This window comes from Pleurodeles waltl, chromosome 7, assembly GCF_031143425.1.
Source record: "Pleurodeles waltl isolate 20211129_DDA chromosome 7, aPleWal1.hap1.20221129, whole genome shotgun sequence".
Lineage (NCBI taxonomy): Eukaryota > Metazoa > Chordata > Amphibia > Caudata > Salamandridae > Pleurodeles > Pleurodeles waltl.
The window spans coordinates 564,445,430-564,463,181 of NC_090446.1; the positions used below are offsets into that span (position 1 = coordinate 564,445,430).

A 17,752-nucleotide genomic window follows, 5' to 3' on the forward strand; every position below is an offset into this window, starting at 1 on the left:
AGAGAGGGCAGAAAGTCCACTAGACAACAGGGAGTTTACACTGGGATGAAAAAAAGAGTGAGGGCATCCCACCCTGGCATTGTGCCATTACCCCCACCACAACTAGGATAATACCTTCTTTCTTCCTCCTGCAGGAAGAATGATTGACTGGGAACAAACCTAAGGGAATGCTTGCAGAAAGCCCACTAGACACCAGGGAAATCATTAAAAAAAAACAAAGGGGGGAGGACGGCCCACTATGACATAAGGGTGATGCCCAACACTAAATGGGGCCATAGTTCTGCCCCCTAGAGGGCACCTAGGAGGTTGCCCCTGGGAGTAGGCCCCCAATTTCGATCCCGAAAGGGGCTGAAAACCCACTAAATACCATGTCTTTCACAATGGTGCCAAAACAAAAGAAAATATAGAGGCGCCCAACACTGGCTGTACCTCAATGCAGAACAGTTTAACAGTTTTTCTGCCCCTATGGGAGCAGACTTCGGGGTCGATGCAGAAAGCCAACTACATATCAAGAACAAATCCCCCCCCCAAAAAAAAATATGACCTCACTCTGGCATCAGGCCGTCTCCTTCCCCCAGAATAGGTGCAACAGTCTTTTATCCCCCACACACCCCACAGGAGCAGGTGATAGGGGGTGCAATTTTCTGATTCGCTCAGGGAATGGATTGGCAGAGTGGTGTGCCTTGTCTGGATCTTACAAAGTTTTCATACATTTTCCTCAAATAGCTGGGAGGGAACTGTGGTTCCATAAAATTGCTGTATTTAAAATTTTGATTATGTTTACAAATGTATAGCTTTATGGGATCACCCATGTATTTCACACCTGTTTACCCCCAAAACTGCAAATAGATAGATGCACAAAAATTTGGCACAATGGACTACCTCTTAGAAACATACAAAGCCTGTAGTAAAAAATGTTTTGGTATAACTCTGCTTGCTCCTGAAAGCTGGGACGATTGAGATCCTGGCAAAGGAAACTTGATATCATAACAACTATGGGGGTCATTACAACATTGGCGGTAAAAGCCGCTTACCGCCGTGCAGAAGACCGCCAACACACCGCCGCGGCCGTGGAATTCCGCCACAGCTATTTTGACACACATCTCGGAATCCGCCGAAATTCAGACACCCACACAAGTCCGCCACACCAAAGGTCAGTGATAAACTGGCAAAAACAAAACCTCCACCGTCACGCCAACAGAAACACGCCCATGCTATCACGACCCACAAATCGACGCGGCGGTCTTTCAAACGCGGTATTCCATTGGCGGTACACAACGCCGCGCTCAAAATACACACACATCTCCAAAACACCGCCACATTGGACAATTCAAAATACACAGCCCTGATACACATACAAACACCACTCCCACACACCCAACACAATATAAAACACACACACACATCACCCACAAACCCCTACAACCAGAATTTTTAGGAAGCCGAGAGACAGAGTGCACAGCAATTGAGAACCCCAAATAACAGAGGCACACAACACCATCACCCATACAACATTCCGCGCACAAAACACCACACACCACTACACATCACCACACACATCAACACATACACCACCCCACACATCACCCACACCACCCCATGTCACACCAAAGATACCCCAGGTTTTCCGAGGAGGAGCTCAGGGTCATGGTGGAGGAAATCCTCTGGGTAGAGCCACAGCTATTTGACTCACAGGTGCAGCACACCTCCATAGCCATGAAGATGGAGCTACGGCGCAGAATCGTGCACAGGGTCAACGCTGTGGGACAGCAACCAAGAAATCGGGAGGACATCAGGAAGAGGTAGAACGACCTACGGGGAAGGTGCGTTCTGTGGTCTCGAGACACAGCGGACTGGCGGCGGACCCCCACCTCCTCCCCCACAACTAACAACATGGGAGGAGCAAGTCTTGACCATCATGCATCCAGAGGGCCTCAGAGGAGTCGGTGGAGGAATGGACACTGGTAAGTCAAATCTTAACTTTCATATCTCCCACCCTACCTGCATGCTATCACACACACCCACTCTCACCCCCTCCCCTATCACTCCAACTCCTCACTAATGTACTAATAACACAAACCATCCATCCCAACACCAGGCCCTGCATGACACAACTAAGCATGGTCACCCCTCACTAAAGCATGCTCACTGCACATACCCATAACAACCCCCTAACCATCATCACACAAACCCCCACACAGGAATGCTTGCACTGGGGTACACGCACACCCAGCCATTGCACACCATGACACACACACATGCAATAATCATGCTCTTATACCCCTGCGGAACGTCACCACACAGGAGGGTCCAGATATCTCCACTCCACCCACAGAAGAGGCCCACAGTGACGACAGCAGCTCTGTCCAACTGGATCCAGATGACCAGCCCGGACCATCGTGGGCCTCGGGACAGTCAGTTCCCCTCTCACAGGCACAGCCCAACACTGACCTTCCACCCTCTGGTAACACCAGCACAGCACCCACCCAGCGGGCCCATACCTCCGTCCCCAGGACACGTCAATCAGCGGTGTGTCCACCACTACAGGGAACCCAGGCTAACCCACCACCCCAACAACAACAGGGACCTGGGGGCAGTGGTAGTGGGCACACGGTCCAGGGGATGGAGACAGGAGAACTGGGAGGGCTGCTGTGCGACAGGGGGCGGACAGGCCAAGGGAACCCACTCTCCACGAGGCCCTTTCCTCCATCATGGGAGCATACCACCACTCCCAGGAGACGATGGCGACGGTCCTGGACAAGTTTCAGGAGACTTAGCACCTGCAGGAGGAGCAGTATTTGGGGTTCAGGGAGGAGCTCAGAACCATCAGCTCCACCCTGGGCACCATCGTAGGGGTGCTGAAGGACATACAAAAGACCATGAGGGACACCGTGGCACTCCAAGGGGCCCCTGACACTAGCATGGACGATGAACTGCCCACCACCTCCGCCGGCGCTAGTAGACAGGACGCCCCGCCACAGGACCACCACACCAGCACCCCAGCCCCTGCAGACGGACAACTACCCCACAAGCGGTCCCTGAGATCCAGGAACAGGACAGAGCAAGATGGCAAGACCCCCGCCAGGAAATGAGACCACCCTGATTATCCTCCCACTGTCCCTCTTTGTTACCCTGTCCAGATTGGAACTGCCCCAGCTCCACTTCCTATGCCCATATGGGCAAAGCACCTGTGAGACGAATAGACTGGACATTCCTCCACCATCCCCCATCACCATATTACAACCCCCCTCCGTTTTTGAGCACTTAAATAAACACCCTTGAAGCACAAAACAATCTGGAGTCAGTCTGTGATTTGGTAAATTTGTATTATCAATGACAGTGACAAAATGCGTTTTCAATTGTAATGCCAACATACCTATGTCACACATCACAAGTCCATCAAGGATGCAAGCATATGACACACGTTGGTAACCACACCTGTGAAACCGTAATGGAAAGGTACAACTCAGTAACCAAATACTGCTACTAAATGACAGACAGGATAGAGGTAGAAGTGTGGAAGTGAATGTAATAGTAAAAAAAAATGTTCTCACCTGTGTGTCACTGGAAATATTGCTGTATGACTGACTCCCTGTTGTCTATGTCTTCTTCCTCAGTTTCCTCCTCATCACTGTCCACAGGGTCCACAGGCTCCACAGCTGCCACAACACCGCCATCTGGACCATCCTCCTGCAGAAAAGGCAACTGGCGTCGCAAAGCAATACTGTGAAGCATCGAGCAGGCGATGATGATCTGGCACACCTTCTTTGGTGAGTAGAATAGGGACCCACCTGTCATATGGAGGCACCTGAACCTGGCCTTCAGGAGGCCGAAGGTGCTTTCGATCACCCTCCTAGTCCGCCCATGGGCCTCATTGTAGCGTTCCTCTGCCCTGGTCCTGGGATTCCTCACTGGGGTCAGTAGCCATGACAGGTTGGGGTAACCAGAGTCCCCTAATAGCCACACCCGGTGCCTCTGGAGTTGAACCATCACATACGGGATACTGCTATTCCGCAGGATGCAGGCGTCATGCACAGAGCCAGGGAACATAGCATTTACCTGGGAGATATACTGGTCTGCCAAACACACCATCTGTACATTCATGGAATGATAACTCTTCCGGTTCCTGTACACCTGTTCACTCCTGCGGGGGGACCAGAGCTACATGGGTCCCATCAATAGCACCTATGATGTTGGGGATATGTCCAAGGGCACAGAAGTCACCTTTCACTGTAGCCAAATACTCCACCTGAGGGAAAACGATGTAGCTCCTTACGTATTTCAGCAGGGCAGACAACACTCTGGACAACACGTTGGAAAACATAGGCTGGGACATCCCTGATGCCATGGCCACTGTTGTCTGAAAAGACCCACTTGCAAGGAAATGGAGCACTGATAGCACCTGCACATCAGGGGGGATTCCTGTGGGATGGCGGATTGGTGAGATCGGGTCTGGCTCCAACTGGGTACACAGTTCCTGGATTGTGGCACGGTCAAACCTGTAGGTGATGATTAAATGTCACTCCTCCATTGTCAACAGGTCCACCAGCGGTCGGTACACCGGAGGATTCCGCCATCTCCTCACATGTCCCAGCTGATGGTGCCTGATGGTGCCTAGGAAGGACAACAGCGACCACAGAGTCAACAAATTCCCAGGTATGTACCCACAGCTACACAGAACACGACACCAAATACAAAACTCTTCCTGTATGTGTGATGAGTGTAGGCCTAGGTATGTGTGACGCAGTAGTAAATGAAGCCATGTGGGCCCCTGAAATGGCGGCTGCCTGACCTCTAAACTGGGACAATGGAATGTGAGGTATCTGCGCTGGCGTTTTACACCATCGCGGTAGGCAGTCGTAGACCGCGGCGCAATGCTGCATTGGTTAACATTGGACCCTATGGGTCCCAGGAGCCAATGAACAGGTGCGCCGCCGGTGATGATACGCACTGCCGCGGACGTCACCGCCATTTTCTATCTGTTCAATCACTCGATACCTGATCTTCGACAGGAGAGGACCTACACTGCAAGTGCTGCTGTGACCTCGGTCTAGAAGAGACAATGGCTGCTGCGTCTGAGGAAAGGGCCCCTGCCTTCACTGCTCAGGAGTTGGAGAAGCTCGTGGACGGGGTACATGCTACTCTACGGTCCTCCAGACCAACAGGTAAGTACACAGGGAGCACATTGTATGGCTATGCCTGGGTGGAGAGGGCTGGATGTCAGTAGGAAGGGGGCAGAGGTCAGGGAACATGAAGGACTGTAAATGCATGTGCCACATGGCATGGGGAGGGATGGGGGCCACCCACTTTAACGGTGCTGTTGTTAATGACTTCTCTTCTTCCCCTGTACATGTCATGTAGGTCAGAGCCCACCAGAAGAAGGACATTTGGGGTGCCATCGCCAAGGACGTCCGGATCCTGGGGGTCCACCAGAGACGGGGCACCCGTAAAAGATGGGAGGACATTCGCCGCTGGCGCAAGAAGACTGCGGAGGCTCAGCTGAGGATGGCCTCCCAACGTGGGAGGGGTGCCCGTCGAACCATGACCCCCCTGATGTTCCAGATCCTGGCGGTGGCCTACCCTGAGTTGGATGGGGGCTTGAGGGCATCACAGCAGACACAAGGGGGTGAGTACACTCTCATTCTGCTGACTTTGCGCGCAGTGGAGGGGTCTGGGTGGGGGAGGAGGGTTGTGGGTTTCCCTAGGCCAGGGCGAGTTCCGTTGGCTAGGCCCCTCCGTAATGCAGGCCATGTGGCACTCCACCCCACCTCTGTAGAGTGCCAAGTACAGGTATACATGCCCCTGTGTCATCTATGTGTGCAGAGACCACCATAGCAATGTAGGGCAGATCCCAGGAATTGCATCTGTAGAGGCCAAGAGCACGGTGTAGTTCAGGGGGCTGCTGTGTCTGTATTGTCCGCCAACGGTAGCGGTAAGCCATGCACTCAACCTGTCTTTCTTCTGTCGCCCCCTTTTTGTGCTCTCCCTGTTCTTGTGTGCATCAGCATCATCAGGCGGAGGTACAGTGGCACCGGAGCACGAGGGAGCTGCATCCCACATGGCCATGGAGGGCCACACCACAGACTCTGAATACACCAGTGGGACGGAGGGCGAGGGGAGCTTCATGTCGGTCACCGGATCACCAAACAGCGACACGGACTCGTCCGCCGATGCAAGCTCCCTTGTGGTGGCGGCACCATATGTGCCCCCCACTTCTACAGGTACAGCCGCCACCTCCCCTACCAGCACCGCCCTCCCAGCAGCCCCTCAGCGTTCACCCTGTGCCCGCTCACCCAGGAGGGTGGGCATCACCTTTGCCCCAGGCACCTCAGCCCCTGCCACCCCTGCTGCCCTCAGTGAGGAGGCCATTGACCTCCTCAGGTCACTCACTGTTGGGCAGTCTACCATTGTGAATGCCATCCAGGGTGTAGAAAGGGAGTTGCAACACAATAATGCATTCCTGGAGGGCATTCATTCTGGTCAGGCTGCCCTTCATCGACCCCTGCAATCTCTGGCCTCAGTACTGATGGCAGCCATTGTCCCTGTGTCTAGCCTCCCCCCTCCAACTTCCTCCACCCAGACCCAGTCCCCTGTACCCCAGCCTATCCCAAGCACACCATCAGACAAGAATGCATACACCTCAACACACAAAAGTATCTCAGGCAAACATAAGCACCACACAACCCACAGGCACTCAAACAAGCATCACCCACATACAGACACAACAACATCCACTGCCTCCACTGTGTCCCCCTCCTCGTCGTCTCCCTCCTCCCTCCTGGTGTTGTCTACACTCTCACCTGCATGCACTACATCTACAGGCACTAGGACTCGCACCAGAACACCCAGCACCACACCCCGCTCACCTGCACTCACCACCCCCACTACCATTTACACGTCCCCTGTGTCCACTCCCAGTGTGTCTGTGACACCCCCTCCCAAAGTACACAAACGCGGGCACCCACACACCCAACATCCATCCACCTCACGACAGCCTCCAGTACCTGCACCTGCACCCATATCACCTAAAGTTACACCTCCTACAACCACCTTCTCTTCCTCCACTCCCAGACCCCCTCCAGCTACCCATCCCAGTCTTCGTCAGCAACTCTTCCTCAGCAACGTTGAACTCTTTGCCACCACCCCCACCCCTCCAATTCATAGGTCCCGTAGTAGCACCTCAGCCAAAAAAAGTCCAGTACCAGTGGTGCGTGTTAAAGGTGTGTGGAGTGCACCGGCCACCAGGGCAGCCAGTGTGACACAGAGCCAAAGCACTGCCAGTCCACCCCCTGTAAAGCACCTTAAGTTGGAAAGTGGCCGACGGGACAGGGTGAAGACTCCTGGCGGCAAAACTGCTCACAAGGGTCCCAGGGGGAGTGCTGAGTCAGCTGTGACTCCTCCAAAGGTGGTGAAGGGCCAGAAGAAGTCTGCACAGTCTGGGAAGAGCAGCACGGCGGAGAAGGGCGCCATCCTCCCCGGCGGCCGGGACGCCACCGCCAGCACTGTCGTCACTGGTCCGGAGACCACCGCCAGAGTCATAGCCCAGGAGGGCAGCACAATCGTCACTGGTCAGGAGACCACCGCCAGAGTCAGTGCCCAGGAGGGCAGCACAATCGTCACTGGTCTGGAGACCACCGCCAGAGTCAGTGCCCAGGAGGCCAGCACAATCGTCACTGGTCCGGAGACCACCGCCAGAGTCATTGCCCAGGAGGGCAGCACAATCGTCACTAGTCCGGAGACCACCGCCAGAGTCAGTGCCCAGGAGGGCAGCACAATCGTCACTGGTCCAGTGCCCAGGAGGGTAGCACAATCGTCACTGGTCCCGAGACCGCCGCCAGAGTCAGTGCCCAGGAGGGCAGCACAATCGTCACTGGTCCCGAGACCACTGCTAGAGTCAGTGCCCAGGAGGGCAGCACAATCGTCACTGGTCAGGAGACCACCGCCAGAGTAAGTGCCCTGGAGGCCAGCACTGTAGTCACTGGTCCGGAGAGCACCGCCAGCGTTAGTGCCCGGGAGGGCCCCGGCAGCCACAGCCCCGCTGGGCAATGAGGGACCGTCATGCCACACACCAATGCACAGGTCAGACAGCAAAGGCAAGCACTGCTGAACAGGTCAAAGACCGCCATGGTGAAGACCGCTGAACAGGGCAAAGCACCGCTGAACAGGTCAGAAACTGCAAAGTCAAGCACCGCTGAACAGGGCACAGACAGCCATGGCAATGCACCGCTGAACAGGGAAAAGACCGCCATGGTGAAGACCGCTGAACAGGGCAAAGCACCACTGAACAGGTCAGAAACTGCAAAGTCAAGCACCGCTGAACAGGTCAGAGACCGCCATGGTGAAGACCGCTGAACAGGGCAAAGCACCGCTGAACAGGTCAGAAACTGCAAAGTCAAGCACCGCTGAACAGGGCACAGACCGCCATGGCAATGCACCGATGAACAGGGAAAAGACCGCCATGGTGAAGACCGCTGAACAGGGCAAAGCACCACTGAACAGGTCAGAAACTGCAAAGTCAAGCACCGCTGAAAAGGTCAGAGATCGCCATGGTGAAGACCGCTGAACAGGGCAAAGCACCGCTGAACAGGTCAGAAACTGCAAAGTCAAGCACTGCTGAACAGGGCACAGACCGCCATGGCAATGCCCCGCTGAACAGGGAAAAGACAGCCATTGTGAAGACCGCTGAACAGGGCAAAGCACCGCTGAACAGGTCAGAAACTGCAAAGTCAAGCACCGCTGAACAGGGAAAAGACCGCCATGGTGAAGACCGCTGAACAGGGCAAAGCACCGCTGAACAGGTCAGAAACTGCAAAGTCAAGCACCGCTGAACAGGTCACAGACCGCCATGGCAATGCACAGCTGAACAGGGAAAAGACTGCCATGGTGAAGACTGCTGAACAGGGCAAAGCACTGCTGAACAGGTCAGAAACTGCAAAGTCAAGCACCGCTGAACAGGGCACAGACCGCCACGTCAATGCACCGCTGAACAGGGAAAAGACCGCCATGGTGAAGACCGCTGAACAGGGCAAAGCACCGCTGAACAGGTCAGAAACTGCAAAGTCAAGCACCGCTGAACAGGGAAAAGACCGCCATGGTGAAGACCGCTGAACAGGGCAAAGCACCGCTGAACAGGGCAAAGACCGACAAGGCAAAGCACCGCTGGACAGGGAAAAGACCGACATGGCAAAGCACCACTGGACAGGGAAAAGACCGCCAAATCAAGCATCGTTAGCCCATGTGCAGCTGGGACAGTGACGGAACAGGAACCGCCACGGGGAGCCTGATGCAGTCTGGGCACCAGTCCCCCTCCAGAACCAGTGGAGACTGTTATCCACTTGGGAGACTGTGGCTTTGCACTCCCCAGGATGGTCCAGTGGGCAACCCACCCACTGTAGAGACTTGAGATACAGTGGCTTTGCACTCCCCAGGGTGGTACAGTGGGCAAACCACCCACTGTAGAGACTTGAGAGACTGTGGCTTTGCACTCCCCAGGATGCAGCAGTGGGCAACCCACCCACTGTAGAGACTTGAGAGACTGTGGCTTTGCACTCCCCAGGATGGTACAGTGGGCAACCCACCCACTGTAGAGACTTGAGAGACTGTGGCTTTGCACTCCCCAGGATGGTACAGTGGGCAACCCACCCACTGTAGAGACTTGAGAGACTGTGGCTTTGCACTCCCCAGGATGCAGCAGTGGGCAAGCCACCCACTGTAGAGACTTGAGAGACTGTGGCTTTGCACTCCCCAGGATGGTACAGTGGGCAACCCACCCACTATAGAGACTTGAGAGACTGTGGCTTTGCACTCCCCAGGATAATGCAGTGGGCAACCCACCCAGTGTAGAGACTTGAGAGTCTGTGGCTTTGCACTCCCCAGGATACTTCAATGGGCATGGAGCCCCGTCGTGGATCTGGCGTGGTGCTGTAATCCGGCTGAGGTGCCCCCCCTTCCCTTCCCCCTGAGGTGCCTGTTGTATTTCTATCTGATGCCCCTGCAGTGTTCTCTCCGTTTGTGGACAGGTATCTAGTGTGGGCCTCGCCCATGCATTTTGGGCCCAGTGGTGCACGGACATTGATATGTGCATACCTGCACTACTAATCGGAATGTGTATATATCTGTATATATTTGGTTACTGTGGTTTGATACATTACAAGGTTTGAACTGATTTCCTTTTGTCTTTTCATTCTTCCGGGTGTGGGGGGGGGGGGTTGTTACTGTGCTGTTTGGACATGCATTGGTGTGTGTGTTGTAGTGGGTGAGGGTCGGGGTGGGGGTGGGGGTGTTGCGTGTGTGTCCCTTGACTTTTGCCTCCCCCTCCCCTATGTCATAGGTGCAGTACTCACCGTTGTCTTCGGCGCCTACGTAGATGGTGATCGTAGAGGAGCAGAAAGACAAGCGCAGGGAGTATTTGTAGTTCGGGCTCCATGGTGGCCTACTTCCTCGTGGAGTGTGTTAAGGTGAGCATTTTCACATTGCAAAAGCTGTTTCTGCCGTGTTTTTATCCACGGTAAATCCGCCCCGGAAAAGCTGGCTGATTGGCGGGTTTTGATACTGTGGGTGGTACATTGTCTTCCGCCTGTCTGTTGGCGGTGACCGCCGCGCTGCTTGTCTGTACCGCCGTGGCGGTCGGAGTGTTAAAGTGGCTGTCTATGGTGGCGGTTTCCGCCACGGTCATAATTCCCTTTTTTTTCCGCCGGCCTCTTTGCGGTATTACCGCAGCTTTAACACCATCCGCCAGGGTTGTAATGACCACCTATGTTTTTTTACACTGCACTTTTTCCCAAAACCCCACAACAATAGCTACATTTTGACTATTTTCTCTAGGGGAGTTCACAAACCCTAGGTACTTTTAGAATTCCTAGGATGTTGGGGAAAAAAGGATGCACATTTGGCATGGATACCTTTTGTGGAAAAAAGTTATGAACGTTTAAGCATGAATCACCCCAAACATCCAAAAAAGAATCAGCACCCACAGATGAGCAGCCAGGCAGCCAAGTGGTTAAGAAAGCAAGATCTATTGGTTTCGTCAATGCTTCTTTAACTGACTGATTTTTTTGTTTGTTCTCTTTATTGTTGTTATCGTGGCACACCTTTTATCAAATATTGTATTAATTCTCGTGAGGGACCTTTTGATTTTTTTTTGCTAGGATGCACGTTTTTTCGATGTTGATATTGTGCTGTGATTGTCTTTGTCCACCTCGGGAAAATACATTTAAATTGTGCCTTTTTAACATATAAAATGTTAATTATTTTTAAATGTATCGTTATGTTTTTAAGACAATTGCCTAAATAAACATATTTGAAAATGTAACTGAAAAACTACAAACAATCTAGCAAGGATACCAGATGCTGGGACATATTTTTGATTGCTAACATTTAGGACAACATGAGTATATTCCTTAAGCAGTTAAAAGACTGATGTTCACATTATATGGAAAGTAGTTCTGACAAGAGCATGAATTTTATAAAATGCATTTTGCAACTTGCAGAAAGTTCACAGTAACCTGGAGGATAGTAGGCAGGTGTTTGTTTTACTTTTGGCAGCTCAGAGCTATGACAGTGTGAGGGAACTGCACACCCATAGCCATTCACACTCATGTACATTAATTCTTAAGCTACTTTTCTTTTGGAGTATATATCATACAGCGATTGTTTTTTCTAAATTCAATTATATTTCATTATACGTAGGAAACATTGTGCGTGTCCACTGCAGCATTTTAAACATGTGAACAATTTCAGACAGATTGCCTGCTGATGTTTCTAGTTGAGTAATGAGACATCAGGGTGCCCAGTAGGGCAGTGAGAGCCTAATTCATGTAGAACTTTCCACTTAAACACAATGTAAAGGAGCTATTTTGATCTAATGAATCAATTTGTAATATAGGTGGTTATCCTGAAAATCTAGCATGAGCTCTTTGTGATACATTAGCCCCTCATCTGTCTCAACCAAGAGTCCATTTCCCCGAACGCATGAATCATTTCAAATTCATCACCTCTCCCTCTGTGTTTTGCATTTCCAGTTTACGCATCCCAACCTCATTTCTTGCCAACGGTACCCTGAATCAGAGAAAAGTACAAGGACTCGTGTTTTTTTTCTGATTAGTAATTTAGCAATGCATTTTCAGACTTTAGTTGAAGTATCTTTTTGTTTCACCCGCACATGAACAGTCATGGGGGCATTCAGTGTGCATAATCAGAGAAACCATATAGGTTAATGTACTGATGACTACATTTGAACCCCCTTTGTGGCTGTATGCAAGGTAAGAGTTACGAAAATGTCAGCAATGTCTAGAATGTCACAGAGGTCCTACCAGTGAGCACTGATGCAAGCAAGGAAATAAATGTTTAAAACAGGAAAGTCTTCTAAAACCAAGTACACACTTAACCAGCTAAAGAAAAGCAAAAAAGGAAAGGATAACACTGTGAGACGAGAAAAATGGACATGCCTGAAAGTTAAGACCGAAACAAACAAAAGGAGCAAGCATTAAGGAAACTTGGGTGTTTAAAGTGAGAGACCATTGTGGTGATAACTTCCTACTGTATATGCTAAGCAACATCATTGAAAGAAGAGAGAGATCCTGAGTGAGAATACATGCAAAAGGAAGATGATGGACAGGGATGACCTTTGACCCAGTGATGCTACACAGGTCATGCACACTCACCATCCCAAGGAACACCATCTCCTTGTCCCGGTCCTGCCTCGTCTTCTTCCTCTGGGCATATCCCCTCCAAATCTTGAACACAAGAGAAGTGACACAGCGGTTATAATGCTGATGACTAGTTGCTCCAATTTCGAAGAGCTCCTCCACTCACTTTCTCACCCTTCTCTAGTTCCATTTCTCTCGCAGACTGACTGTCTCATGTACACAGGCTCTCTGCGTCTTCGTCATGTTTTTCATCAAAGTCTCATGATCACACAAACTCTGAACTGAGACACACAGTCCAGCAAGGAGGATCACGCATACTCTATTGTACTCTCACAACCCGGACTGTGATCATCATGCATATTCTTTGACTGAAGAAGTCTCTTTATATGAAGATCAAATACACACAAGAGGCGAAGATGACACAAACACACTTTAGGACTGAACATTACCTGCAGTTCAAATGGAAGATCATATACACACTCGATGCAAAAAGCACTCAACACTGGGAAGGAAGAAACGGGTGAGTGTGACAAGTACACAAAAGTAAACACGCAACTCTGTAATACATGTACAATATTCTATCTCTAATCTTCTTATTGCACTCTAGTTATGACATTACTGGTCAACTGTAATAAGACAAAGATGTAGCTACTCTACTGTAATAAGTGAATAAAGCTGAGCGAGCTGTGACATCAGAATCTTGCTGACAGAGTAAGAAAGAAAGGTGACTTAGCAGAACAGCAACTGCTGCTCATGCAATGAAAGGCACAGCTGGATCTGTAGCACTAACACACAAGGTGACGTTTATGGCAGTATATGTATTTCTTACATTGTCTGAGTCCACTATAAGAAAGCCAGAATCTCTGTGCGTGCTAACACACATTCTGCAACACAGCCACTTTTATATTACTTTATATGTTTTGGAACCCATGTTATCCTATATATTGGCATTTTTATTTTCACAATAAAAACCTCATTTATTTTGGTGTAGTTGAGACAATAGTCAGGGACACTGGAATTATGTGGCAGAGGAGGGACTATTTATGGGGCGGGGTTGAGTAAATTATGCAGCAAGAAAAGGCAAATTATGTGGCACGATGCAGCACATTTTGTGATAGAATTACTTCATTATTTTTCATGTTTATACGTGTTAACAGTATTTGAGCATTGGATGCACCCCATTAGTACCAGTTAAACACCCAAATCAAGCAATAAGCAAAATAAATTTGACCAGGCAATCTTTGCAAGGGACTTCCACTGCGCTGCAACACATGGTGCTGCGTTTTAGTAACTTTTGAACCGGTCAGCAGATTATGGATTATGTGACATTTGCGGCTAATCTATAATTATGGGAAAAAGGCTGAAGCTGCATAATCGCAAGGTGAATTGTGACATAATATAAGGATACATTCCTACACAGTACTTTTAAAAAAGTCACCTCAGATGTATATGACTTTATAAAGGATCTGAAATTTCAGTCTCATAACCATACAGGGTCACAGAACTCCTCTATTACTTGAAGTACCCTTATAATGTATGATTGGGGTTACTTAAACCCATATATAAAATAAACCTAAGAATAAGTTACTTACCTTCGGTAACGCTTTTTCTGGTGGATACATTAACTACCTGTGGATTCCTCACCTAAAGAATTCTCCCCTTGCGCCAGCTTTGACGGAAATTTCTTCTAGCTCTGCACGTCGGCGATGACATCACAATTGCCTGACTCCACGCGACGCCGTATGACGTCATCCAGGCAATAGGAAGCCCTTGTCGACGTGCAGACGTCAGTTATCACCATTTTTTACGTGCCTTAGAGGCGAACAGGTGAAAATTTGACCATCAAGAGGACATAATCACATCCAAAGAAGTGAAAACGCAACATTTATTACACTCAAAATAACAAGAAATTATATCTGCCAGTCAAAATCAATCATGAGTACTTGAATTATCAAGACCAGAGAAAGAAATACATATATACATGCTATAACTGTATACATAAAGTAGGTATATATATATATATATATATATATATATATACAGTATATATATATATATATATATATATATATACATACATACATATATACAAGACAATTGGAGCTCACCCAAGGATTTCGTGGAACAACCATTCAGGCAATGGGGCGGCGGGTGGGATCCGTGAGGAATCCACAGGTAGTTAATGTATCCACCAGGAAAAGCGTTATCGAAGGTAAGTAACTTATTCTTCTGATGGATACACCTACCTGTGGATTCCTCACCTAAAGAATAGAGTCCCAAAGCAGTACTGCCTCCGGAGGTGGGTGCCCGAATGGTCAAACCAAGAAATCCTGCAGCACTGAGCGAGCAAAATGGCCATCCCTCCTAACCTCAGAATCCAAACAATAATGTTTGACAAAAGTATGGAGGGATGCCCAAGTTGCCGCCCTGCAGATGTCAACCACAGGAACACCTCTAGCCAAGGCCAAAGAGGCAGCCTTAGCTCTGGTGGAATGAGCACGAAGCCCCACAGGTGGTTCTTTCTTAGCTAAGGAATAACAAAGCTTAATACAGAGAATGACCCACCTGGATAGCGTTCTCTTGTGGACTGCTCTGCCTTTCCTCTTCCCCACGTATCCAACGAAGAGCTGATCATCTTGCATGAACTCCCTTGTCCTGTCGACAAAGAAGCTCAATGCTCTTGGTGGATCCAGTCAGTGGAGCATCTCTTCCTCCTTGGATGGATGAGGCAGAGGGTAAAAGGAAGAGAGAGTAATAGACTGTCCCAAGTGAAAGGGTGTAACAACCTTCGGGAGGAAAGCCGCCTTGGTCCTTAACACCACTTTGTCTCTAAAGAAGGAAAGGTATGGAGACTCTACACTAAGAGCCTGAAGCTCACTGACTCTTCTGGCCGATGTTATGGCTACCAGGAATACAGTCTTAAAAACCAGCAAACGCAAATCACAAGAATGCATTGGTTCAAATGGCGATCCCATTAGAAATGCTAATACTAAATTAAGGTCCCACAGAGGCATAACAAATGGTGAGGGCGGAAACTTATTAGTGAGCCCCTTAACAAAACAATTGGAGATTTAAACAAGGAAGGTTGATCAGGGAGGCACAGAAAAGCCGACAGTGCTGATAAATAGCCCTTAACTGTGGCAACTGCACAACCCTTCTGTGCCAAGGAAAGAGCAAATGATAATATATCAGACAAGTGAGCCTTCAAGGGATCAATACGGTTCTCTCCACACCAATGTACAAATTTAGCCCATCGACTTACATAGATGGATTTGGTGGAGTGTCGCCTGGCCGATAAAATAACATCCACCACTTCCGGCGGGAGAGAAAAAGCACTCAGATTGCCCCGTTCAATCTACGGGCATGAAGGTGCAGACTGGAGGTGGGGGTGTAGAATCTGCCCCTGCGACTGCGACAGGAGGTCCACTCTGTAAGGGAGATGGAGTGGAGGGCGCAGAGAGAGCTGGAGAAGGTCTGTGTGCCACACCCTTCTTGGCCAATCCGGGGCTATCAAGATGACCTGGGCCCGGTCTTGGCGGATCTTCCTCAGAACTCGAGGAATCAGGGGTATGGGAGGAAACGCGTAAAGCAACTGACCCTTCCAGGACATCTGAAACGCGTCTCCCAAAGCTCCTTGCACCGGATACTGGAGGCTGCAAAATGACGGGCACTGCGCGTTCTCCTGAGTAGCAAACAGATGTATCTGCAGATACCCCCACATCTGGAAGATGTAAAGAACCAGATCCGGATGAAGACGCCACTCGTGGTCGGCCGTGCTGCGCTGACTGAGAACATCTGCATGTTCATTCAGAACCCCGGCCAAATGATTTGCTACCAAGCAAATCTTGTGGTCCTGAAGCCAGGACCAGAGTCAAAGAGGTTCTCTGCAAAGAAGGTACGACCCCACTGCTCCCTGCTTGTTTATATACCACATAGCGGTAGTGTTGTCCATCAGAATCTGGACTGACTGACCGCGAATGGAAGGGAGGAAGGCCTTGAGAGCCAGACGTACTGCCCGCAATTCCAACAGATTGATGTGAAATCTCTGGTCCACTGGAGACCAAAGGCCTTTGACCTCCAGGTCCCCCAGATGAGCTCGCCACCCTAGAGTGGAAGCATCCGTTACAACTGTGGCCACTGACGGAGGCAGCGAGAAAGGCATTCCTTGCGACAGGTTGCTGATCACTGCCCACCACTGAAGATCCACTGCAGTGTCTCTGGTGATCGTGATCGAATCTTCGAGATCCCCTTTGTGCTGAAACCACTGCCTGCGGACGCACCACTGAAGAGCCCTCATGTGCCAGCGTGCATGAGTGACCAGCAGTATGCAAGAAGCAAACAGACCGAGCAGACGAAAGACCTTGAGGACTGGAACTACTGCTCAATTTCAAAACATCAGAATCAACGCCTGAATGTCCTGAACCCGCTGGGGCGGAGGAAAGGCCCGATTCCATGTCGTGTCCAGTACTGCCCCTATGAACAGGAGGCGTTGAGAGGGCTCCAGGTGAGATTTGGGCACATTGATTGAAAAACCCAGGTCATACAACAACTGAGTTGTCGACTGCAGGTGACGCCGCACGAGCTCCAGAGTCTTGGCTTTGATCAACCAATCGTCCAGATAGGGAAACACCGCTATCCCTCTTCTTCTGAGCTCTGCCGTTACCACCGCCATCACCTTTGTGAAGACTCGAGGTGCTGAAGTAAGACCAAGCGGGAGGACCGCAAACTGATAATGCTGCGATCCCACCACAAACCGGAGATACTTCCTGTGCGATTTGAGGATCGGAACATGGAAGTACCCATCCTGCAAATCGACAGCCACCATCCAATCTCCTTCGTTCAACGCCAAAAGAACCTGCGAAAGGGTCAGCATTTTGAACTTTTCCTGCCTGAGGAACCAATTCAAAATCCTCAAGTCCAGAATTGGCCTCAACCGACCATCCTTTTTTGGGATCAGGAAGTATCTTGAATAACAGCCTTGACCCCTCTCCTGCTCGGGAACCAACTCTACTGAGCCTTTTGCCAATAGGGATAACCCCTCCTGTTGCAGTAACAGAAGATGGTCTTCCGAACAGAAGGATGGGTGGGGAGGGAAGGGAGGAGGG

At 50.2% G+C, this 17,752-nt stretch overlaps 1 protein-coding gene across 1 annotated transcript in view; it reads right to left on the reverse strand.

Moving 5' to 3' along the window:
* LOC138304349 (dynein regulatory complex protein 11-like) overlaps positions 1-17,752 on the reverse strand; it is a 411,831-nt gene that overhangs the window by 309,370 nt on the left and 84,709 nt on the right. Inside the window, exon 5 of the mRNA XM_069244325.1 lies at positions 12,663-12,734. Coding sequence (XP_069100426.1) covers positions 12,663-12,734 — 72 coding nt within the window. The remainder of the gene's footprint in view (positions 1-12,662; positions 12,735-17,752) is intronic.